We start from the raw sequence: 27,581 nt of genomic DNA, 5'->3' as shown, positions 1-27,581 counted from the left end.
CTGCACAGCAAGAATGATCCTCCAGCTGATGGGACGGGCGGCAGAGGACAGGAAGAAAGGACAGAGGAATATGCAAGGTGTGTAGGGCCAGTATAGCAGCTGAGCTGCTGCTCCTTCCAGTTTTCATCTCAGACTCAGTCCCTTACTGCAAGCCAGCTGGTGGCTGCTGATCACTGTGGAATTCCAGCCCTTCTCTTCCCATCCATCAGTGGAGGCGGACCTGCCTCTTTGGAGGAAGGTAATGTCTGACTCTGATGTCTCGTGTCTGTGTGAGTGTGGCCTGGTTGGCCATCCATCAGAAGTGCAATGTGTCATTGAGTGATGACTTCATCACGATCCCAAAGCCTGCTTTTCTAGTGCCTGCTGGGCTTGCTGATCTGTGTGTGTGTGGGCTGGGCTACCTGCTGTCACAGTGTCTTATCTCCCCCCATTGCCTGGGGAATTCCAGCCTGGGATCTGTCAGAGTGTGGATTCGCCATCATCCACGCACTGCAACTGTCACGCTGCCACTGCCAGCCACAGATACAGTCCATCCGTGACACTGGTTTTGTCTTTAATATTGGTGCTGGTGCCATCTTATGGCACTTTTTTTTGCAAATTAAAGAAATTCAACAGTTTCATGTTTTGTTGATTTCATATTTTTCTACTGTTTTTTAAACATTTTTTTTTTTTTTGGGGGGGTGGGGCACAAGTCGCTGTTCTTGCCTAGGGTGCAAAATAGTCTAGCACTGGCCCTGCTTGCAACTAGTATAAAGTAGTGACTTCTTTCAATATGGGTATATGAAAAGATGAATTCAGTACACAAGTGATTATGAAGTTTATGTATTAGGTGTCTGGAGAGGGAACCAAGAAACTGGCAATGTTATGCAGTGTGCTCTGCGCCCCCATACAGTAACAGTTAATCACTTGGGGAGAGAGGATGAGATGTCAGTGTCTGTTGGTTCCAGGATGAGAACCAAAGTGTGATAAGTTAATGAAATGGCTGTTGGTTTCTAACCTGCCCTCTAGGGGGCAAACACCTAGTCTGAATTGAGCACCTCCCACAAATGTATGGATTTCACAGGGAAAGGCAGAAATATTGTACAGACTCCATAGACAGTATTGAAACACTTGGAGTAGACTGCATATTAAAAAAAAGTCACAAAGCAGGCAGCTTTTCACTAAAAATTAAAAAAAAAATCAGGGAATATTTATTTCACAGAAATAAGCCAGCAAAATATTGTACTGACTCCATAAACAATATTTAAATACTTTTACTTCATACAATCAGAGAGAGAGTGCAGTGGAATAGGTCACAAAACACATGAAGACACAGAGCAACAAACACTATCAACTTTGCAGCTGCAGTCAAGCTGGCTCATATTTTCAGCAGCTCACTGAGAGGCTGTCCAGGCATCTGAGTGGATCCCGACTTTAAAGTCTGGTTCTTTCCCTAGCCTGGACCAGCTAAGTGACGTCAGCCGACAACGGGCTTTAGGGATTTACCCTGCAGAAAAAAATTTGAAATTTTATAGCTGAGGTCTAGATTCAGAAAAATTATGTATATCACTTTTACAGTGCCAGTCCACCAGAATAGGCAGTACAGGCAGCATCAGCTGGTAATGGTGGCAAGCCAGCAGCAATGGCAGGAGATAGTAATGGTAACAGACCAGCAGTAGTGACATGAGATGAAATGGCAGGAGATCAGCAGCAGTGGAAGGAGCTTATGATGGTGGCATGCCAGCAGTGGTAGAAGGAGCTGATAATAGTTACAAGCCCATAATGATAACAGGAGCTGGTAACAGTGTAAAGTATAATCATTTTTGATAGCTAGATTCCAAGTCAAAAATATAGTCATTGTCAACAGCTGCAGGGTTTTTGTAATTATTGCGGATCCAGGACTGATTTTATTTTTTTTTTAAATGAACCGGTTAACTGTGTCAGGAGACAGGCAAATGCATCTCTCTTCTCCAAATCCACCGTGTACTGTGCTAGCTCCAGCCAGTGGTCCAGCATAGACACCTAGAAGTCCATGGGGTCCCTGGGTTGACAGTTGTCTGCATCTGCTTTGGACCCTAGGTAATCTGAGATCATATGATTTTGTTTCTACCAGTAGCCAGTCCTGTCTGCTGTGCTCTGAAACATAATTTGAAAGCATCACTGAGACATCCAACACCACTTCTGCTCCTGAGCAATCAGAGCATCAGAGAATGTTGGCTATGAACAGGGAATCCTGCCATTGTCTGGAAATCATGCCAAGAGATTCATTTGCAGCACTGTGTAAAACAAAAAAGGAGAAAGAGGAGTGCACACCCTGTAGTGTAACATGCATAAATAAGTTTAATGGACAAAATAAAATCAATGGTTGCACTCACAAACAACTGTGTGGTATAGTGTAGTGTTGGGTGTGATGTTCAAGTGGAACATAAGTTCGACTCAAACATCGGCCGTTTCGTGTGTTCGGCGAACACATGAAAGGTAAAGGCGTTTGGTGGGCTATTCGCCTGCCACGCCCAACAATGCACTGCGCCCTGACAATGATTGGCCAAAGCTATGCACCAGATCACAGGTCCAAGAGCCGAAAGCCTCCTGCTGTCACTGCTGTGTACCCCAATATACAGAGATGCGTTTCAAAGCAATCCTGCTTCTTTATCAATTTCTTCATTTGCAGCACCTCTTCCAAGTGGTCCATTTTTTGCTTCTATTGGGATGGCAGCATGGAATCTTCCATTCTCTCCTTGTATTGGTGATCCAAAACAGTGCACAGCCAAGAACCAGTAATGGTTCCATTTCTTCATGGCCTGAATCCTGGGGTCCTCACACAGACATTTTAGCATGAATGAGACCTTTTGCCACAAATTGTCTGCAGCAGAGGCCCCTGAGTTCTCACTGCCATGGAGGTCAACAGCATCTTCAATAATCTTACCTTACTCACATGCAACTCCTGGTTTTTGGGATGGGTGCAATATATCCCTGGAAGCCTGCCCAATGTCCCCTTCCTCCTCACCACCAGTGTTCCAAACTTCCTACTCCTTTGCTTGATGCTGTCTCTGCCTTACAGGATACTGTTGTCCTCAGCAATCACTGTGATAGAGCAGGAAGATCTCCTCTTCCTCCTGCTGCTGTGCCTCTAGTGCCTAGTCTATTACACAATGGAGTTTGTGCTCCAGCAGGTACACCAAAAGGATCATGCTGCTGATCCCTGCAAGCATATTCTGGTTGCCTCTTTGAACAGTGACAATATGGTATATGTATCCTGAATTTGGAGCCACTGACACGGTGAAAAGAACCCCAGATCCCCAGAGTCTGTCCCTGTCCAATACCTGCACAAGTACTCATTGACAACACACTGCAATATGGCCAACATGAGATTTCAGTGAGCAGTTGTATTGCATATTGAAAGTCAGGATACCTAATAGGAACAGCAGCACCACTAGGTTCAGTATGTGTGTCAGGCAAGGTTCATGTGTGAACGTTCAATGCTGAAGGGCAGACATCAGGTTGATACCATTGTCACACATGACCTTGCCTGGAAAGAGATGGTGTGCGGTCAGCAACCTGTCATCCTGTGCCTGAAGAGCTGCCAGAAACTCTGGCCCAGTGTTGCTCCTGTCCTCCAGGCATGCCAGCTAAAAAACAGCATGGCAGCATTCTATCTGGGCTATTTATGAGGTCTGCGGTGCTTGGAGGACTGGTGTTTCAGAAGACTCATCAGATGAGACCACTTAAGAGGATATAGAGGTAACTGTACTGTCACCATCAAAATGGTGCAGGACATCCTGCACACTTCGTAGATGTCAGCAAATTTTACCTAGTGGGCCATAAAAGAGAGGTAATGCCCCTGCCCATGCTTTGTGGAGCAAGTGTCTGTGATCATGTGAATGCTGCCACTGGAGACATTAGATTTCACATGCTGCTGAAGTGAAGGGATCACCTTTAGGGCAAAAAAGTGGTGGCTGGACACCTGCCACGATGACAGAAATCAGGTCATAAAGTTGCAGAAGGGGAAGCAGGTGTAAAGCCACCAAGTTAGCTGAGCTGGCACTGAGATTCTGGACATGGGGGTTATTTTGGGGAAAATGTTTTCTTCAAATCAGAAAGAGACACCTGCCTGGTAAAGAATGCTGCTGGAGAGGGCAGGGTGGGATTTTGAGACTTATGAGTGACCTCATGCTGAACCTCTTCCCTACTTGATATATCGTAATGTTAGTGCAGGGACAAGGTTATCCAGTGCCCAGGGCAAAGATGTCAAACTGCATCCCTTCCCCCAGGTGGAGTAGTGGACGGGACTAATAACAGTGCATGCAGCACCAAGCTGGAACCTATGTAATGGTTTTGTCATGTGCTAAAATAGTGTCAATGGTTGTGCACATTCTGTCTTGCAAATAAATATGGGGCTAACAGGCAAAGGTGGCATTGTTTTTGTATTGGTGCAAGGAAGAAATACCAGAGTATCCTTCCTCCATCAGCTATCCAGGCTCCTGGTTCTTCTGACAGGAATGATGCTGTCAATTCTATTAGTGGAGCAGCTGGAGAATTATACTTCCTCAAGCTTCCAATGCACTTCCTTCCCCCTCTACATAATAACATTACCTCCATTGTGCTTATGCCTTGTTTTAGCTCTGACTGTATAAGATGAAAGAATTCCCAATAGCAATCATTCAGAGCCCATAGCAATCTCATTGTGTCCCTACAGAATATGTGTGTAGGTAGATGGTAGAGCAGGTTTGCTTTTACGGTGCTGCTGAGAGAAGGCTGGATGACTAGGCAGGACCTAGGAGGGAGGTGGGTCAGACTGCAGAAGAAAGAGACAATATCTGTCTGCTGAGCTCCTGCCCCCCCTCCCCTCTTCCCGGGGGAGGGCAGGGTGCCCTGGGGCTTCCCATCCTATCTCCAGGAGAGAAGTAGAGGACTTTGGAATCTGGTTTACCCCTCTGTCCCTCCCATCCTTAATCCAAGAAGAACATCAGACCATGGTATGAGTGCCTTTCTGCAGGAATGCGAGCAGCATTGGCAGGGCCTGGGACCAACGTTTAATTTAATGTTGGAACTGTGTTGGGGTTTGCAACCCACTGAAGCCATGCAGTTGATTGAGGGTTGCAGTAAAGAACATTAACCACATTCAACCTCATGGTGCCTTTATTCTGTCAGAATGCTGCTCTGAAGATAGTGAGAGTGCATTTTACTGATGTCCCTTGGCTGTTGGGCCTTGGAAAGGTGGGCCAGCATCGGGAACCCCAGGGAGAGTCATTGGGCAAAGGCCCTGTATTGCCCAGAAAGTCAGTCCTACATAGGGGGTAGGCACGGCTGCACAATATGGCCACACACGAGGCAGACCACCACCTGCCAACATGTCCAGTAGGACTGTGTGTGATCATACATAGCAGTGTCATTGTGTGTCCTATGACTGGCTCCCTGCCAATCAGCCTGTCTGCGCATAGAGAGCAGGAGACACAAGAGGAGGACTGCCGGTAGAAATGCTAACAGAGGCTGGCATTAAAGGGGCAGAAAGGACTACAGGACAGAATAGACAACTATGAGTGTCCAGGGACAATACCCTGATCAGGCTGTGATCACCTAATGCTGAGATTTCAGTACAAATAGCAAGACCTAGGCCTTCCTTACAAAGTGTAACTACTAATGAGAGTCTCGGAGTAATCAGGGCCCTCATGATAAAGGAGTAATCAGGGACCCCATCCAGAAGTGCAGGAAATAATCTGAGACCCCCCACCACACACACACTTCCAGGTAAACTAGCGAACTATTCAGAGATCCCCCACCACCAAGGGGTGCACGAGGGTGATCAGAAGGGACCCTTCCCCATCCAGAAATACTGACCCCCCCCTCCAGTACAAGGAGACCCCTATCCAGGAGGAGTGTAGTGGTATGATCAGAGGGGACCCCATTCCTTGAATACAGGAATGCCCTTCCCCCTCCAGTTAAAGAAGGTCCCTGGCCAGGGTGAGTGCAGAGGTGTAGCCAGAGGTGACCCATATACAGACCTTCCCTCCCCACCCCCTCCAATTTAAGGAGACACCTCCCACCCTTCCCACTGGAGAAGGTGAATCCAGTGAGCAGACACATTGGTAGCTGTACACACATAGGAGTCCCTGGTCAGTGTCCCAGTGCAGAGGGGTGGGGGTGACTACTGTTGCCAGAGGAGGAGCATGGTAGTGATGGAGACCAGCACGCTCTGTGCTGGCTGCAGCCGCTCCTTGCTCCCCTTGTCCCAGCACTGCGTATGCGAAACCTCTCACAATTCTTGTCAGACTTCCCATCGTCTCACTTGAGATCATCTATAGAGATATTTGTGTTGTGAGGGGAAAGCAGGATAGTGAGAAATGAGGAAGAGAAGGAATGCAGGCCTTTTGCTGCCAAACTGTATCACTGATGTGTTGCACCTACAGAGCTTTGTGGTCAAGAATCATGTGTCTCCTCATGTCATACCCAATTGACTGGTACATTTACCACACTTGATACGTTGCATATAGAGGTTGCAAAATGCTACAGCAAGAGATGTGTTGAAAAATGCCCAGATGGCTGAACTATGTGGAACAACCCTGGGAATAGCATCCATAGGGCAATGCCATCCTATAAAATAGGATAGCCGCTCACTCCATTGGCTCCGCTCTTCTTCAAGCTGCCACTGAACAAAATCGTTCCAAGCTCCTGTTCTGCCTCTACCTCACTTTCCTCCCCTACAATCTCCTAGGTTTGGTTTGCCACTTCATCATCCTTATTTCCTCCCTTTATGCTCCTCATGATTTTTCCTCAACATTAATTTCTGTGCATCCTCCTGCAGTGCTCAAATAATTCAGTTGATTCCTCCATGGCAGCTTGCGAGGTAGTGGCGGGATTAGCTGTAGAGGAGAGGGAAGAGCAGGGTGCATTTGCAGCTGCTGGGGGAAATGCACTCATATTTAAGGTATAATATGTAACATGTTACTGTGTACCTCTCTCCACACTTTCTGACCCCCCAGGACAACTGGCAGGGGATCCGCTCCCTGCACTTGCTGTCGCAATTTTAAAAAAGCGCGGCTGTGTAGGTTTCCACCCACACAGCTGTATCATTCATTCACACAAATTAGTGAATGAAATACCTACAATTCCCATATGCCACTGCAGCTTATAGTTCTCAATGAACTTCAAGGATGCTGATGAATACACTCAGCTGTACTGAATGTCTGCAGGAGACTGACAATGCATCCACAATCTGCTGTTTGAGGGTGCAATGCTCTGCAGACTCCTAAAAAAAAGATAAATGCACATTTTTTTACCTACAAAAAATATGCATTTAGTATTTTTTTTAAACAAGTCATCTTATCCTTTAAGGCATCCGCCAAGCTATTTTTTACAGGAATTTTGTATTTTTTATGTTTATTTTAAAAAAAAACTGCACTCCACTGATCAGTATTCTTTAAAATGTTTGGTTTTTTTTACATTCATGATCCGCTTTGACAAACCTTTACCTATAAGACTTGAAAATGAAGAGAATTGATTCTAGAAGATTCAACATTGAGGTCAATGTGTTTACATTAAATATTGTAATTTGCAGAATTTACAATGAGTTTGCTGAACAGCCCCTGAATCGGACCTCTGAACGTATACCCATCATTAATTATTGGTAATTGGCTGCTTCAGCGGTGAATGATTGCATTAGTTTGCCACTGGAATCATTTATATGACTTGAGTTCAGGTTGAACTTGTGGTCGAACGCAACCAAAGTTCACCCCTACTCCTGACAACTGATACTCTAGGATTATTTTAGGAGAGATTATGGGGAAAGACTTTGCTATAGAATGTTTCTAACCACATCAGAAAATCTCAGTTTCAATAGGTAATTCACAAACCTTTCCTGCGCTTCTCCAGATATCCTGCTTTTGAAACAAAGAGATCCTGAGCAGCCACTGGTTGAATTCCTTAAAAAATGAACAAAAATGTTTCAGTATAATGTTCTCAATGGTAAAATGTTGTCAAGTGGGAAAACATTAGTTATTATTTGCTTCAAGACACATCTAAATTCTACTTTCTAAACAATAATAAGAAAAGAGTGTTCTTTCATTATTTCACTATTTCTTTTTGAAAACAACATTCAGTATTGTGTAGAAACAGAATACTAAACAAAAATGACAATGCTTTTGAGTTCATTTTATTTAAAGTGAATATAAATGTTCTAGTTTTAAAGAAAATAAATAAATAAAACACATTATACTTATCTGCTGTTTGTATTGGTTTTGCACAGAGAAGCCCCAACCCTATTCTTCTGGGGTCCCCTGCTAGCACTCTGGTCTCCTCCTCTTCTCCCTGTGCCACCATAGGAAGTAATTTCCTCTAGTGGTACATGTGCACGCTTGATCCTGAGCCTTCTATTGACACACAAAGTGTATCTTGGTCCTGCTCCCTCTTCACAGGATTTGATTGACACCAGCAGGAGCCCATGGCACCCTCTGCTCTCACTGGGGAGAGCTCTCAGGCTGGATCGAGATAGGGCTCAGGTAAGTATTACGGTGGACTGAGCTGAACATGCAGAGAATGCATTAAGGTAAAAAACATTTAGCCTTTACAACCATTTTAAAGTACGCCAGTTTATTAGATCCTTAGTTTGCTAAAGCACTGTGAGCCATAAGCAATAGCCAAGTAAATATTTTTTTTGCTATAGTAAAGTAAGTTTTTACATTTTTATTCCTCATCCTTTGTTGCATCTCAGTGCTGCTGGTCTTCTGCGGCCTCTTTACAAATTCTTCCCATATACATGTATGCACTGTAACACATGGGGGTTTATTTACTAAAGCTGGAGAGTGCAAAATCAGACTCACTTCTGCATAGAAACCAATCAGCTTCCAGGTTTCATTGCCAAAGCTTCATTGAACAAGCTGAGGTTAGAAGCTGATTGGTTTCTATGCAGAAGGGAGTCTGATTTTGGACTCTACAGCTTTAGTAAATAAACCCCATGGTGACAACATTGGACCATGCCTGTGCATTGGGTGTTGGAACAGCTGCTTGTACTCTCCACTGGGAAGGTTTGATGGGGTAAAAAGCAGGAGAACAACAGAGAGACAGGGACAGAGTTTTGCCACCCTGTAAAAGGAAGTGCAAGCACATGGACCTTTACCACAGGATCTCAATTACAGAAAAGGGCTGTTTTACGCCAGAGGATTTATACTTTTATCCATCCAGTTGTAAGATTTACAAAGCCCCATCACATAACACAGCCAAGTGGATATAGTGGTTGTAAAGGCTGAAGGTTTTTTACCTTCATGAATTTTATGCATGAAGGTAAAAAAAACCTTCTATGTGCTGCTCCTCCCACAGCTTCTCCTAATACTCACCTGAGACCCCTCTTGATCCAGCGATGTGCACGAGCCTCAGCTGTCCCAGGTCTCTCTCTCTCCTCATTGGCTGAGACAAAGCAATGGAAGCCATTGGCTCCCACTGATGTCAATCACAGCCAGTGAACCAATGAGGACAGAGCGAGGATGGGGCCGAGCTGTGTCTCTATGTGTCTTATGGACGTATAGAGCGTGTCATGGTAGCGAGCACTCACCAATGCCCCCATTGCAAGCAGCTTACTATTGGGGGCACTGGTCAAGGGGGAGGAGCCAAGAGCACTGGTGGGGGACCCAAAAAGAGGAGGATTGGGGCTTCTCTGTGCAAAACCACTGCACAGGGCTGGATAGATGTTTAAAAAAACTAAGCTTTAAAATCACTTTAAGGAATACTGTATAGTGCTGTTCTCTCCTTTCCTCCAGCCTGATCAATGGACATATATAGAAGACCAGCAGATGGATAAAGTTGTCTCCCTATTCATTTTGCTTTTTTCCTCCTATCAGCATGTTCCTCGTCAACATATTTGCATGGAGAAAACCCAACTGGCTTCCAGTCATGTCCCTCCCAGACTTATTGCTGCTATTGAGGGAATTCCAAATCAAATTTAGGTTCTTACACTAGTTGGGTTTAAAAATGTACATTTTATGATTTATTAATGAATTCAGAGCTGTATTAATGTATGTCTCTTATATTTGCCTGGAGTTCAGCTTCAAATATGAAACTATCCTTTGATATCAATGTCGTTAATTGGTGGCAGAAGCCAGATTCCATGAAACTCCAGCACACAGAAGAAAATAAATTCACAAAAATGTGACACAAGGCTCAGTACAATTACTCTTGTGAAAAAACAGAAGCTGAAACACGGGCACTTCATCACTACCGTTTACAGCTTAACTCACAACGTAACAAATAGTTCTTCACTTTGTGCAAATGTTTTAAAAAAATGTAATCATGTAATGACAGCTAGATGGAAAAAAATAGACGGGAGGTTCAGCAAGGTCTACAGGACACATCATCTAAATTAGCCCTATTACGAGAAGCTGTAGCAGTAAAATAAGAAATACAATGAAAACATCGTAATTCAGGAGCCATTTTTTAAATCTGCAAGACAGTAGCAGCGAAATGAGCATCTGAGAAATTCATCTTTCTTAATAATCTGTGCCAAGTACAGAAAAAGCTCTCCACTCCAAAGGGTCTATCAGATATTTTGAATATTGCGCTGACTGGATTTCCGTCAAGTGGGAGCGGACAAACTGTGACATTTCCTGCTTTTAACATTGCACAAACGTATCTTTAATACCAACAGATAAGATTACCATATCATTGTCTCTGTTAACAGCAAAGATGCCCTTTTGGTGACAACTGTCTGAAATTTTTTTTTCTTTGTTTTGCTTTGACATGTAACCTGGAGAGTAACACAGCTCCAATTTAGACAAATCAAGTGTCCTAATAGGCAGCCTATTTTTTTCCAGTATTTTACGTTTTTTTTCTAGACAGTTTGAAACTTGAGTCATACATTTTATTGGCTAACTTAAGGAGTAACTCCACTTTTGATGAGAAAAAAAATCAATCCCCTCTGACTAATCAATGTACATTACAAGGATTTTAACAAACGTTGTTGCAGAGTCCTACCTGTATCTGCTCTGAAGAAATAGCTGTTTGTGGTGTGCAAAGTGAACCTGAATGGGAGTGACTTTTTCTTTATCAATCAGCTGATGTACTCGCAGTGCTTTAATGAAGAAAGCTGCAGGATCTGCATTCTTTTAGGAGTGATTAACCTTTTCAGAATATCACACTAAAAATGACATTTTTGTTACAGAGGATACCTAAAATCTGATGTATCTTAGTGCAGACTTCTGAAAAAAACAGAGGGCCACACAAGCAAGAATTTACATTGATGGAGGGGGGGTTGTCTGTACACAAAATGTGTACAAAAGGCCCACATGTTGCCATATTGCTTTGAATTTTACAGAAAATTACAATGCTGCAGATCGAAAAGGAAAAGTAATATTTAATACCATTCATTTACAGTCTGGCTTGTGCAACAATTGAATATGCTGTTATTTTTTTTTTATTTGCTATTATTATTTTAAATTGATTGATTGAAGACTGGTGTCCTAGATGCCCTTTTCAAGTCAAGGTACATGCACACACAAAAAAAAAAAATTATATATATATATATACACACACACACAGTGTACAGTGCATCCAGAAAGTATTCACAGCGCTTAACTTTTGCCACATTTTGTTGTGTTACAGCCTTATTCCAAAATGGATTAAATTTATTTTTTTCCTCAACATTCTACAAACAATACCCCATAATGACAACGTGAAAGAAGTTCGTTTTGAAATCTTTGCAATTTATTAAAAATATAAAAAAAACACATGTGCATAAGTATTCACAGCCTTTGCTCAATACTTTGTTGAAGCACATTTAGCACCAACTGCAGCCTCAAGTCATTTTGAGTATGATGCTACAAGCTTGGCACACCTATTTTTGGGCAATTTCTCCCATTCTTCCTTGCAGTACCTCTCAAGCTCCATCAGATTGGATGGGGAGCGTCGGTGCACAGCCATTTTCAGATCTCTCCAGGGATGTTCAATCGGGTTCAAGTCTGGACTCTGGCTGGGCCACTCCAGCACATTTACAGAGTTGGCCCGTAGCCACTGCTTTGTTATGTGGGCTGTGTGCTTAGGGTCGTTGTCCTGTTGAAAGACGAAACATCGGCCCAGTCTAAGGTCCAGAGCGCTCTGGAACATGTTTTCATCAAGGATGTTTCTGTACATTGCTGCATTCATTTTTCCTTCGACCTTACTAGTCTCCCAGTTCCTGCCGCTGAAAAACATCCCCACAGCATGATGCTGCCACCACCATGCTTCACTGAAGGGATGGTATTTGCCAGGTGGTGAGCAGTGTCTGGTTAACTCCAGACATGTCGCTTGGCTTTCAGGCCAAAGAGGCCAATCATTGTTTCATCAGACCAGAGAGTTTTGTTTCTCATGGTCTGAGATTACCTCAGGTGCCTTTTGTCAAACTCCAGGCGGGCTGCCTTTTGTCTTTTACTGAGGAGTGGCTTCCGTCTGGCCATTCTACTATACAGGCCTGATTGGCAGAGTGCTGCAGAGATGGTTGTTCTTCTGGAAGGTTCTCCTCTCTCCACAAAAAAATGCAGGAGCTCTTTCAGAGTAACCCATCAGGTGATTGGTTACCTCCCTGGCTAAGGCCCTTCTCCCTTGATCGCTTATTTTGGCCGGGCGGTCCGCTCTGGGAAGATTCCTGGTGGTTCCAAACTTCTTCCATTTACAGATGATGGAGGCCACTGTGCTCATTGGGACCTTCAATGTTGCAGAAATTTTTCTGTACCCTTCCCCAGATCTGTGCCTTGATACAATACTGTCTCGGAGGTCTACGTACAATTCCATGGACTTCATGGTTTGGTTTGTGCTCTGACATGCACTGTTAACTGTGGGACCTTATATAGACAGGTTTATGCCTTTCCTAATCATGTCCAATCAATTGAATTTCCCACAAGTGGACTCCAATCAAGTTGTGTTAACATCTCAAGGATGGTCAGTGGGAACAGGATGCACCAGAGCTCAATTTTGAGTGTCATGGCAAAGGCTGTGAATACTTATGTATTGTTTTTTTTTTCTAATGTTTTATTTTTAATAAATTGCAAAGATTTTAAAACAAACTTCTTTCACGTTATCATTATGGGGTATTGTTTATAGAATGTTGAGGAAAAAATGAATTTAATCCATTTTGGAATAAGGCTGCAACATAACAAAATGTGGCAAAAGTTAAGCGCTGTGAATACTTTCTGGATTCACTGTATACATACACACTATACTGCCAAAAGTATTGGATTGGGACACCTGCCTTTACATGCACATGAAATTTATTGGCATCCCAGTCTTAGCCCGTAGGGTACAATATTGAGTTGGCCCACCCTTTGCAGCTATAAGAGCTTCAACTCTTCTGGGAAGGCTGTCCACAAGGTTTAGGAGTGTGTCTATGGGAATGTTTGACCATTCTTCCAGAAGTACGTATGTGAGGTCAGGCACTGATGTAGGAAAAGAAGGCCTGGATCGCAGTCTCTGCTCTAATTCATCCCAAAGGTGTTGAGGTCAGGACTCTATGCAGGCCCGTCAAGTTCCTCCACCCCAAACTCACTCATTCATGTCTTTATGGACCTTGCTTTCTGCACTGGTGCGCAATCATGTTGGAACAGGAAGAGGCCATCCCCAAACTGTTCCCACAAAGTTGGGAGCATGAAATTGTCCAAAATGTCTTGGTATGCTGTCATCTTAAGAGTTCCCTTCACTGGAACTAAGGGGCCAAGCCAACCCCTGAAAAGCAATCCCACACCATAATCCCCCTCCAACAAACTTTACACTTGGCACAATGCAGTCAGGCAAGTACCGTTCTCCTGACAACTGCCAAACCCAGACACCTCCATTGACTTGCCAGACAGAGAAGAGTAATTTGGCACTCCGGAGAACACACCTCCACTGCTCTAGAGTCCAGTGGCGGCGTGCTTTACACCACTGTATCCGACGCTTTGCATTGCACTCGGTGATGTAAGGCTTGGATGCAGCTGCTCGTCCATAGAAACCCATTCCACGAAGCCCTCTATGCACTGTTGTGCTAATCTGAAGTCCACATGAAGTTTGGAGGTCTTTAGCTATTGACTCTGCAGACACTTGGTGACTTCTGCACGCTGTGCGTTTCAGCATGCGCTGCCCCCACTCTGTAATTTTACATGGCCTACCACTTCGTGGCTGAGTTGCTGTTGTTCCCAGTTGCTTTCACTTTGTTATAATACCACTAACAGTTGACCGTGGATATTTAGTAGCAAGGAAATTTCATGGATGTACTTATTGCACAGGTGGCAACCTATCACGGTACCATGCTTGAATTCCCTGAGCTCCTGAGGGCGACCCATTCTTTCACAAATGTTTGTAGAAGCAGTCGGCATGCTTAGGTGCTTGATTTTATATACCTGTGGCCATGGAGGCAATTGGAACACCTGAATTCAATGATTTGGAGTCAATACAGTGTAGATATATATACATATGTGTGTATTTATTTGTTATTCATTTGCACTTCAAAGCATATACGGTATATACTGTACACTATTGCACAGTGACAGTGCTTTTTCATTTCTCTCTCAATTGTTTATTTTTTCATATTGGTTGATCTCAGCCAAAAGAAATAAAAACAAGCTCTAGCCTATCATACTATGCGATGATGTCATTATATCAAGTCAGACTGTACACAGATATGCTAGTAATTGGACACATGATATTGCTGCATAGCCAATTTTACGTTTTCGCACTCATGCTAAAATGTAAATTTTTTCACATAAAAACATGCTTAAAACCCTAAAACATTACATATCTTTTGAAAGAATTAAACACAAATTGAGTTGCATTTTTTTATGTTGTAAAATATTAGTTCAATTGTTTATGAAACCTTTATTTTCTGTAACAAAAAGATTCAAATCAGTTTTAGTGCACAGAAAACACAATCTAACCTCCAGATGCTCTGTAAAACATAAAAGATGAGACAGACTTCAGTGTACAGATGTCAAGGGGTTGATTTGCTAAAGGCAAAAGGCTTTTAAGTTTGCCAAAGAAGTTGCACTTTGGAAGGGAATTATCCCAAAAGCTTGGTGAATAAGGTGAAGCTCTGCTGACTTCCATCATCCAGTCATGTTTTCCCATGATCAGGTATTCTTTGCAAAGTTATATCTTATCTCATTCACTAAGATCTGGTGAACATTGACTTGGAAAGTAAACAGCCATTTCGCCTTTATTAATAAAAAAAATCTTGTTCTTGCGACATGGTGACAAGCTATGACACCCAAAAATGTACCTTTTGGACCCTGGTGCCTCACCTTCATTTAGGCAATCATGATTGAGGAAAAAACCTGCTTGACCAGCAGCTTCACCCCACTCTTCTAGCCAAGAACTGGTGGTTATGAACTTGGAAATGCTAAAAGCTTAGCATTTCCAGATTCACATTTCAGAGTAAATAGATGTTCCTCCATCACTCCAAAGTCACCATCCTTATGTGTGTTTTTTTTTCAGTCCCGGACTGTCAGAAGAGGCAGGTAAGCCTAGGATGGATGGGCAGGGGGTATAAAAAGAAGTGCCATAGAAATGACTGGGCAATTGTTAAACTGCTGGATCACTCCTATAATATACATAGTCCACAGTCTGCTCCTAAGAAGTAAACTTACAGCTACTATAGCAGTCTTGAGTTTGTTTACATGCAGCTGCTACTGTTGACATAGTAGTTATGTCACTGGCAAAAATAGGGTTAAATATGAAGTTGGTTTTTAAACAGAGTTCTAACAGCTGCTATGTATGGACTGCTAGAGAGTTGTGATGTGAGATGGAGAGCAATAAAGAGATAACAAGAGGAATGGCATGGGTCACTTTATGTTTATGAGTCTGCTTCGACTAATTGAAAACAATACACAGTGAAGCTGAAACAAATGTGATACTGAAATTGTAATAGCTTCTGAGACACAAACAGTAGAAACTAGTGGAGGAGTCCATAAATCTCTATATGGAATAACTACATAGGGATATGTAACAGTACAGCAAGTAGGGAAAATATTGGAGTCATTAAAAAAGGGAAAAAAAAATTTTGGGTAAGATTTACAACAATTCACAATTTATCCTTGCTGAAATAACTATACAGTCTACCTTATGTACAGTTAAAGGTTTGAATGTTTAAAGAACTTAACATATCAATAGTTTTGATCAAAAACTAGGGACTACAGGGATTTTCCAGGATTGATCATCCCTATTAATTTATTTCTAAGTAAATAACTTTGTTAGCGTCTGTGTATACAAACAAGTTTTATTAATTCAGCAGAGCATTATGTGTCAAAAATGTCCACAACATGCACATTGAATCCAAATGTCATGTGTCTACACACTGCATGGCATTTTCATAAATCGATCATTTCCATCCTGCTAAATATCACATTTATTGCAGTAATTGTAGACCATACTCTAGACAAACATATACATAAACAAAAAACAAGAGTCCTCTCTGCTTCCTAGTCTCACCAGTCGGAACAGCCGAAATGGTGAAATCTGCCAGTGTAGCAAAAAATGTCATGGTTTGACAGAGCATTAAATAGTACAGATGTTTCTTAATATAACTCCATAAGTTTGTGTAGGGCCCATGTGCACAGAACAGTCTGTAGGGATCACACTGTCATAACATGGATTAACGTCCATAAATTACCAGCTGAGTACACAGAAAGACAAATATATCTTTTAATTGTGTACATAGCATGGTTTATGAAATATGGGCAACAATGGACATATTTCAATAAAAAAGAGTTGTGTAGATGGACACAACCTTAGATAGTCCATAGGACAGTAGCATAGAAAACATTATGAGACTGATTGATTTATTTATTATTTGCAACAAATATTAATATAGTACTGACAATTTACACAGCACTTTTACATGTACAGTGCATCCAGAAAGTATTCACAGTGCTTAACTTTTGCCAGATTTTGTTATATTACAGCCTTATTCAAAAATGGATTACATTAATTTTTGTTCCTCAACATTCTACAAAGAATACCCCATAATGACAATGTGAAAAAAATTTGTTTTGAAATCTTTGCAATTTAATAAAAATAAAAAACGAAAAAAAAAAACACATGTACATAAGTATTCACAGCCTTTGCCATGAAACTCAAAATTGAGCTCTGGTGCATCCTGTTCCCAATAATCATCCTTGAGATATTTCCACAACTTGATTGGAGTCCACCTCAGTTGATTGGACATGATTAGGAAAGGCATAAACCTGTCTGTATAAGGCCCCACAGTTAACAGTGCATGTCAGAGCACAAAGCAAGCCATGAAATCCAAGGAATTGTCTGTAGACCTCCAAGTGGTCTGATGAAGCAAAGATTGAACTCTTTGGCCTGAATGCCAAGCATCATGTCTGGAGGAAATAAGGCACCGCTCACCACCTGGCCAATACCATCCCTACAGTGAAGCATGGTGGTGGTAGCATCATGATGTGGGGATGTTTTTCAGCAGCAGGAACTGGGAGACTAGTCAGGATCGAAGGAAAGATGAATGCAGCAATGTACAGAGACATCCTTGATGAAAACATGTTCCAGAGTGCTATGGACCTTAGACTGCGACGACGGTTCATCTTTCAACAGGACAACAACCCTAAGCATACAGCTCACATAACAAAGGAGTGGCTACGGGCCAACTCTGTGAATGTCCTGGAGTGGCCCAGCCAGAGCCCAGACTTGAACCCGATTGAACATCCCTGGAGAGATCTGAAAATGGCTGTGCACTGACGCTCCCCATCTAACATGATGGAGCTTGAGAGGTACTGCAAAGAAGAATGGGAGAAATTGCCCAAAAATAGGTATGCCAAGCTTGTAGTATCATACTCAAAACGACTTGAGGCTGTAATTGGTGCTAAAGCTGCTTCTTTCACGTTGTCATTATGGAGTATTGTTTGTAGAATGTTGAGGAAAAAAATTAATTTAATCCATTTTGGAATAAGGCTGTAACAAGAATCGCACATGTCTATTGGTCACTGTGTTAGTGTCACTATTGATGTCAGTGTCAGGTAGTGTACTTCCCAGTCATCGTCAGATAGTATCAGATTGCCTGCCCCACTATATGTTGGTGATCACCGCCATTACCAGTATAGCATCATAGCTGTGTGAATTCCATTATATATATATAATAGTTTGTAGACAACTAGATAACTTTTGCGCAAATCAATTAATATACACTTATGCAGCAGAATACATTTTGGTGTAAATTTATGAAGAAATTTGATTTTTCTTATTTTTTTATTGGATATGTTTTATAGTAGAAAGTAAAAAATATTGTGTTTTTATTTCAAAATATTTTTTTCATTTATAAAATAACAAATAAAAAGCCAAGTGGTGATCAAATACCACCAAAAGAAAACTCTATTTGTGTGAAAAAAATTATATAAATTTTATTTTAAAGAAAAATATTCCTGCGCTAATACAAAATAAGTGAATCACCCTTCTAAATTGCTGCTGTGCAAAAAAATGTGTGAAAACACAAACAGTAAAATATATAAATAAACAGCGCAAAATAGACCTAAATACAAATATTAATAAATCACAACATATAAATGTCCCATATTAATTAGAGCATATTTATATCAACAAATCTTCAGGAAAAAACACCATAAAGTCCCTTGTGATGAAAACTGAGGATTCCAAATATATTTATAGCCTTCCACCTATCACCCGTGCACACCAACATCAAATACACTCACCAGATTTAGGTGAGTGAAAAGCGTTTAAGGATTTTGGGGAATCCTAAACCCTCTTTCCATCAGCTCAATGATAGCCTGCCCCATCCAAGTTAAGATCTTCTTTCAGGTCCTCACCGTGGCCTGATGATGAAAACCGTGGTTTTCATCATCAGGCTGTCATGGGCTTAATAAATGTGCCTTTTACAAGCTGTTGAAATGTGAGTGGCCTGGATTTTGTCTTTTGGTATAATATTGATGTGGCAATATTACACTATATAAGTTTTTTCTTTGATGATATGGTGGAGCAAACTAGGAAGCCATGGTGAGGACCTGAAAGAAGATCTTAACTTGGAGGGGCAGGCTATCATTGAGCTGATGGAAAGTGCACGGGTGATAGGTGGAAGGCTATAAATATATTTGGAATCCTCAGTTTTCATCACAAGGGACTTTATGGTGTTTTTTCCTGAAGATTTTTTGATATAAATATGCACTAATTAATATGGGACATTTATATTTTGTGATTTATTAATATTTGTATTTAGGTCTATTTTGCGCTGTTTATTTATATAAATTTTATTTGCATAGATTGTTGCATGGCCGTGAAATTGCCAGTTAAAATTGAGTAGTACTGAACAGCAAACAATTTTCTGGTCACGAAGGGGTAAAACCTTTCCAGAGGTCAAGTGGTTAATTGAACAAGCTAAAATTAGAAGTTGATTGGCTACTATGTACAGCTGCACCAGATTCTGTGTGCACCATTTTTAGAAAATCTCCTCCAATGTGTTCAAAAAGCTTGCATCTTTAAGGTCAACTTACAAAAAAAAGTAAGAAAATTACCCAAAGTCAAAATTAATAATGGAGCTCATTCTGCAAAATTCCCTTTCAATATAGTGCTCTTCCCAACAGTTCTTTTCCACCATCACAAAATGTCATCCAAGGCACAAAATGATGCCCAGCATCATTCAACCTATTTCCTGTGAAGGACCTGCCTCCTGGGGGTATGTCACGCATCTACCCTGGGCTCACAGGATAATACATATATGGTGGCGCTCTCTGCAGCAGTCAAGAAATGCCCACCACTGGAGGAAGAGAGGATAAAGAGAACCCGTGATGTCATGGGACCGGACTGAAGACACATGGAAAAAGGTATGCAATTTTTTTAAAAGGGTGCTCTAAGATGAGTGGGGACCAGATTGGGCAAGAAGACAGGACACTGGAGTTTGGTTTTATTCATTAATAAATTACAACAAAGGGCATCACTTAAACTCCAAATATTCAGCATTGATCAATGACTACTAAGGCATAACACTTAGTTACTAGGCTTGCCATTACTAATGCCACAGTTCAGTTAGTGCACCATGCAACGTGTTCATTACGCAGTGTCTATATCATGGTCACAGTCTGGAACAAAAGAAAGTATTGGTTCATTGAAATTACATGTCATGGGTAAATTCATGATTGTGGAATAGTGAAGGAGCCATGCAATAATTTGTTTATATCCCTTGGCCATTGAGAAGAACAGATCAGAAATTGGATATGCAGCATTTTTTTTTTCTACACAGCACACCACCACACATAGTACTGTTTTACCTTGCATTATGGTGCACTGCAACATGTGTGTTGGAGCTTAGCTGTCAAAATGAATGACTCTGCAAGCTGCTTATGCATGAAGAGTTCGTTAACACATGTTGCAGTAATGCTTATGTTACCACAAAATGCTGCCGCTCAAAAGTGTGTTTTGGTTTTGTACGGGAAAGGCGGGACACATAAGAATTACATACATTATTGGGACTCTGACATTATTTTTGTCAAATCTATGCACCCAAAAAGTTGTGGTCATAACTGCTTTCAAAAGTTTTTCAGACAAAGATTTTGGAATAAATGTTCATAGAAACCATGGAGGCCAGAAGACTGCTTCCACATAAAGTCTTTTTGATGAACACAGCTGCTTGAATGTTAGGATTCCAGTACCATAGCAACAAATAATGCATCCTTTTAAAGCAATAGAGAAAAAGAAAAGAAAAGAAACCTACACAGTTATTACAAAATGTTTTTCATAATATGGCCCACCACAGATTCCTGGAAATGCAGTTACATTTACACACTTCTGTTTAAAGCTTTACTAAGTAAACTAAGAGGATGAAATTTGAAATGACAGGTCTATATCTTTGATGAATTAGCCTTTTTGTGAATATTGAATGGCTGAAGTATATATACAAATAGCCTTTTATTAAAGCTTGAAGGCAGCTGGGTTGACAACTACGGTCTTTGTCTGAGCAAGCAATACTAGTTTTAAAGGAGTATTAACAGAATAATGTCAGACTGACAGAAATTATATAAAAGCAGCTTCAAACTATGTTGTGGCACATTATGGATGCCAAGGGAGAATACATATTGGATGGCACACTTTTCATAGAATAGAATAAATAATGGAGCAGTTGCCCTGGGTCTACACCAAATACCCCAAATAGTCCCAGATTCTGGGAGCATAGCCCACTATGCCTTGAACAAATCCTGCTATCCAACACTAATATGTACAGTGAGACCCTTAATTTCAAACCTCACTACATAGATTTCTGAATGGCATAGTAAGCTATGCACCCCCACACACACAATTTAGGACTGTTGGGGTGTCTGATGGTGATTTCTTCTGTGCCCAGCTATTCTAGCCCTGCATGGCGCAGTATAGTCAGTTCAGATGTTTTCCTACCTGACTAAATCTTTTTATGGACCAAGGGAGGTACATATTTTTCCTACAGTGTAATGAGGGTGGTATAGGAAACTGAGAAGGTATGGCAAAGTGGGGATGAGTCATTACACAGCATCTCAAAGGTAGTAATCTGCAGCAAATTAACATGATGGGACTAACGACAGTTCACAAAATGTCCAACTTGCAGAGCGTGCCAAAAGGGGAGTGGAGAATCTACTATTCTTTGTATTTTTGTCACTAATCTCCAACCATCTCAGAAGAGAAAATCCTGTAGTCTAAAAGCCTTATGTGAGTGAAAGGGTGAAACTGTGGGTCATGTAAGTGCCTGGAATGCCAATTAGTGGTGTCTAGGAGTGATAGCCCAGTGGCTAGATGCTGGAAGCCACAGGAGGAAGAATGATGACAGCTCCTGCAGCAAAGTCACCAATCTCATGATCCATACCACCCAGCATTTAATTGGAGTGTGCTTAAATGCGTCAATCACCCTGGAGGAGGTATAGCTTGATGATTGCATAACATATCAGGTTGGTAATACCTCACCTGTGTTTCTGTACAGTGAGATCCATGGTAGCTGTCCTAGGGAGTGGTGTGTCACAAAACCCTAAGGAATTCTTGACACCCCTGTTTCAAGAAAGCAGGAAGGATGTGAATCTGAAGGCTTTCAAGGGGATATAGCAAACATGGAGCACACTGTTTTTCAAGATATTATTCCTCCTGAACAATATGTGTGAGCATCTGCCACTGTTTGAAATCTTGTCAGAGAGGGATAATTTACCTTGAATGTCTCTTCAATGGATGAGATAAAGTAGACCCCAAAGCATCTGATTTTCTTGTTCACCCATTTAAATGGGAAATTAGCATTAATAGCATTTATCCAATTGAGAGGTACATTGATATCAACATTTCAGACTTTGAGGCTGACATTATAATTATAAAGACTGAACAAAATATCTAATTCCTGCAGCAGATTAGAGATAGTGAGCTCTGGTTTAGAGATAAAGAACAGCAAGTCATCAGTGTACTTGGCTATCTTGTAATTTGTACACCCAACCACTAAATTTATAATTCCCAGTTTAGCTATTACATGCCATAACAGAGTTTCAAGTGTTAATATAAAATGAGAGGGGAAAGAGGACACCCTTGATGAGTTCCGTTTGCTAGTTTAAAGTCAGGGATGATGGCCTCATTTACATACATGAACAAGTCTTAAAGGGAGTCTTATGTATATAATCCTTCTTATAATATTCTGGTTGTGACTGGAGCAATATTTCTGGTTGTATTCAGAACAGCTAAAGAACCAAGATAACTCTTAACCTCATCAAAAGAATGTAAGCACAATATTATTTTTTGATGCTGTTCCTTATTTTAAAAACCAGCTTAAAGTGATACTAAACCCATGATATAAAAACAAACATATCAGCACTCCCGAAACACCAATGAAATAGAAATGCATGTTTTTAATAAGAAAGACACCGCCATCTACCGGCTGAGCACAGAATCTTGCTGTAGGAGGAGACTTCACTCTCCTCTGACGTCTCCTGCAATCCTTACTGACCCCTCACCCCCTTTCTGGGCAGCGCTGATTGGCGATGTGATTAGACATGTGACCTGCCTAGTTCCGATCATTCAGGAAATGTTCTCTCCAGCATAAGACTCCTAATTGGGCATGTGCAGAGTGACTCCACACAAAATATCTTACCAGGAGATAAGAGGGAGGCACTAGAAGAAGGGGGGATCAGAGAAGTCAGGATCAAACAGCATTTTTACAGTGCAGAGGATTAACCCCTTAGGTTTCCCAGTGAGTATAACAAGCATGTTCTACTGCATATACACATGATCTTACTGTTGTGGGTTTAGTAACACTTTGAGACTCACAAGAATTATATCCACAAATAGATGTCTAAACTGATCAATACAAGGCCAATTTATTAGGCTGACTGAAAAGTTATTGATTGTGAATTCATCTGAATGCATTTAAAGACATGAGTGAATCATTTCTCCCTCATATACAAAGTAGTAGTGAGAAGGAAGTTAGAGACCAGGACGGGAGGGATCTGCCATTCCAGACTGACATACTTTTCTTGCCTAATTGAAAGAATCCCTTCTTCTCAAACATTGTGTTTTGCTTAGTGAACATGGCATTTGATCCCACCATAGTGCTGAGCCCAGAGATAAACCAAATGTTTAATTGGAACTGAATCAGTACTGGAAAATCCGATTACTGTTGATGGAAAAGAGTGATGTTTGCAGCTAAGGCATGGCCAGATCTGGCAGAAGCTTCCCAGGACCAGGGAACTGATTATACATGCTTTCCATGCATATAGAATCAGGAAGAGGTACCTAAAATAACACCCAACATAAAGAAAAATAAGTAGGACTGTGCACTGTTGGTGTGTACATAATAAGATGATACAATAAGAAATATACCTACGAAACATAAGTAGTACTGTGCAGTGCCTAAATCAGCCTTTCAATCTTTTTAACTCCTTCCCTCCAGCCTTAGGCATATATGCGGGTGGAACTTAACAGCAAGAAGCCGTATATATGAGTACCCCCAAAAAAAAAACAGAACTGTGCTGAGAGCACACATCTAGCACAGTTACCAGTGGAGCTAACTGAAAGTTTCCGATCGCTACTTGTGATCGAGAGCTTTCCCATCATGTGACCACTGTGACAGCCAATCACAGCAGTCTTATGATCACAAACCCCCCCCCCCCCACCCAGCGGCATCTAAAAATCCTTAAAGGGCCGAGAGGCATCAGTTCAAAGGGGTTAACAAGAAGGAATCCTTGAAATAATTTTCTGCTCTCCAGGACCCTTGCTGATAAGTACTGTATCCACTGTTCATAGTACATTAGTGTGATGGTCAGTGGGAAAAAGTCCTTACACTTGTGGTCATTGGGAAGAATCTCCCTCTTATCAGAAATTGCTCATTGCTCAAGGAACCCCTAGCATCCTCCAGAGGAACCCTAGGGTTCCATGGAGTCCTGGTTGAGAAAGACTGGTCTAAACATACATGATAGGAAGAAAAGCTGAGAACTATACCCTCTATAAAGAACAAGAACGTGGCACTATGCAGTGTCTATTTGTGGAGAATAAGAACAATAACTAAGAACTACACCTCACACACAGAATAAGAGGAGAGCTGTACATCATCCAATCTTACAGGATAGGAAACAATACTGTAAAGCACATACATCATAATCAACAAATGAATTTGCGTGCTTTGTCCATGTATAAAGAAGGAAATACTGTACACTACACATACAGAACAAGAGAATAGATATTGTGTGAGTCCAAAGTGAAGAATAGGATGAAACACTGAGAGCAATACCCAGCATCCAGAACAAAAATGGTACAGCTCAATGTTCATACATAGATAATAAATACCGATAGTACACTCTACACCCAGAATTCATAAGAGAAGCTCTAATGTGAATTTTTCCTACATATAGAATATGCATCATTTTAAGAGATACTAAAATCAACACTCAGCATACAGTACAAGAGAGGTGGTACAGCGCAGTGTCTGTGTATACAGAATAGGAAAAGATACTGGTAACACAAAGCAACCAATCAGATGCCAGCTGTCATTTCAGAATATTAAGTTTTTTGCATCCAGTTTTTACAGGAACTCTCAAATATTTAATTTTTTTACATAAGCCAAACATTTGTACACAAATCTGCGAGGCAGATTTTCCTGTGCTGAAAATCGCTACATTTCCCCCTTTCAAACTTAAGAACTCATGTGTAACATTACAGCTAAAAAATGTAGAAATGTACGCTCTGCCCTAATGCGGCCATTTATCATATAATATATCTGTCAATTTCAATAATGCTCATGACAGGAACATTGGTGTGAATGATGAAAACTTCAGCTAGCGCCCAGTCCTGCAAGTGGGAGCTGTTTCATCTTCTTTCAGAGTAGCAAATCAGTAATCAATATTTGTAAAAGCAAGCTAATCCTTTGTAAAATCACTGCTGCAGTGACTTAAATTTGCTCAATCTACACAGTTAATCCCTCTTCATCTGCTTGATCCCTTTATTTATTCTAACCACTTACAATACAAGCTACGCCAGATTAATGTATCTTTGTGTGCTACATGCCATTTGACAGCTCACACAGTTTTTGATGTCAAGGTAATCTTTGTAAACATTGCCCACCACTTAGGCCTTGCTTCATGTCAGCCCGTGTACATCACAAGTTTACAAACAAGCACACTGGAAGCTTTACATTTTAAGAATAACATGTTCAATAAAAGGGTGCTACTCCAATTTCTACTTAAGGATAAAAACAAGTGTTTATTTATTTGCTTTCAAGGTGATAAAAATTATAAAAATATACATGAAAGAGGGTCACCTATAGAATCATTGTTTTAACAGAAGTGCATCTACAAATTAAAGAGCCCCATAGCAAAACACTACTAGGGCCTCCATGTTTGCCCCCTTAATCAACCTTTTTTAGCACCTGCTTTTTATCTCTAATAATAATGGATAGCCACCTACAGTTCACTCTTATTTAAACCCCTTCTTGTTGATGACCCTGTAGTGACATGTGCACACCTATTTTTCTCCATTTCACATTAGCGTTTCGTGAAAATTACCCTTTATAAAATGCTTCTTAAAGTCAAACTTTACATCAAATATTAGTCAGCAGAAAGCTCTTAAAGTGCCCTCATACTGGGCAGCACAGTGGCTAAATGGTTAGCACTTCCACCTGGCAGCACTAGGGTTGTTGGTTCAAATCCCAGCGACAGCACCACCTGCCTGGAGTTTGCATGTTCTCCCTGTGCCTGCGTGGGTTTCCTCCTGCACTCCAAAGATATGCTGGTAGGTTAATTGGATCCTGTCTAAATTGGCCCTAGTATGTGTATGTATGAATGTAAGTTAGGGGCCTTAGATTGTACACCCCTTGAGGGTTAGGGACTGATGTGAATGTAAAATTATTTATATGTAAAGCACTGCATAAATTGACAGCACTATATAAGTACCTGAAATAAATAATAAATTACAAGCAGATCCCTGCAAAGCAAACAATTAATACTCAGTTGTCCCACTACTCTCTAAACTGAACTCCACAAAATTTTACTTATAGCTCTTCTATATTTGACACTTTCAGGAGTGTTGAATGCCGGCATTTCCCACTTGCATTCTGTGGTTCCATCAGCTCACCCCTATTTTACTACAGGGTACAGTAGTGATGTAGGGGTCAGCAGAAGGAACCACAAAGTGTAGCTAAGAATGAGGCATCCTTTATTCATCCTACAGTCCTGAACATGAACCGAAGATTTTTCAGCAAGCTTTTTTTCAACTCCGCAGAGTTTTGTGGTGAGTTTTGTATATGTTTTGTATAGCCAAAACTTTTTTCTTAGATTTTGATAAAGTAGTGAAGGGTTAAAACTGCTGTCAGTTTATGTTTTACTGTCTGTGTACAGTTAAGGAGACCTTCTATCACTTATTGTCCCAAAGGCGCAATAGAAAGTGAGGGGAAATATCTACAAAGTGAGGGAAATTCACCATTTTAGACAGTTGTCACTGGAACATTTAAAAATGTATCATTTACCTGTTGTTCTGGTGACAACTGGAAAAATGTGGGTTACCCATCACTTTCTATCTCAGTGGTCTTTAGTAGATATAGAAGGAGTTAAACTACCTAACAGAGATACAAACAGCAACAAACACTTGATAGGGCCCTTTCAGATGGGGTGGACCAGCCAGCGCATCTGTTTGCTCAGCAGGGGATCTCTCTGCTGATCCTCGCTGAGCAAGCGTATAACAGGTCTGTGTTTGCTCCTTTGCCTGCTTTTCCCTATTGGGCGGTCAGGTAAAAACAGGCCGCTTGTCCGTTTCCATCTGACTGTCATCCGATCTGATCCACCGGATGGATGGGGAACGGATCCCTATCCATCAGTTTTTGGCATACAGGATCAGATCAGATGCCAACGGGTGTCAACTTGTCCACTGACACCCTCCGGTCCATAGAGGTCTATGTCCAATCGGGTCCCCCAAAAAAACTGACAGGTGGACCTGATCGGACTGTCAATGTGAAAGGGGCCATAAGGGTTCTACATTTTCCAAAGCAAAAAAAAAATGATATGTTGTAATTGTTTGCTTTTCAAGGATCTTTAAAAAACCCTCCCCCCCTTATGTCAGTGTTCAGTCAGTGGAAATAACCCTTTAGGCTGGCCATAGACAGAGCAAATTTCTTTCCTGCAACCATGTGTTGACAGGGGAATCCCTCCTATGCCTAGGGGGGCTGGAGAAGC

General features: G+C 41.3%; 1 protein-coding gene across 3 annotated transcripts in view; it reads right to left on the bottom strand.

The window, feature by feature from the left end:
* The window catches only part of SKAP2 (src kinase associated phosphoprotein 2), a 344,778-nt gene that overhangs the window by 117,476 nt on the left and 199,721 nt on the right, over positions 1-27,581 (bottom strand). For all 3 annotated transcript variants that reach the window (XM_089669915.1, XM_089669914.1, XM_089669913.1), the window contains exon 5: positions 7,830-7,898. In XM_089669915.1, the coding sequence (XP_089526041.1) occupies positions 7,830-7,898 (69 nt within the window). The remainder of the gene's footprint in view (positions 1-7,829; positions 7,899-27,581) is intronic.

Source organism: Staurois parvus, unplaced genomic scaffold (assembly GCF_062004578.1).
Source record: "Staurois parvus isolate SC_StPar_1 unplaced genomic scaffold, SC_StPar_1.0 ptg000082l, whole genome shotgun sequence".
Taxonomy (NCBI): Eukaryota; Metazoa; Chordata; class Amphibia; order Anura; family Ranidae; genus Staurois; species Staurois parvus.
This window is presented reverse-complemented; position numbering and strand designations above follow the sequence as displayed.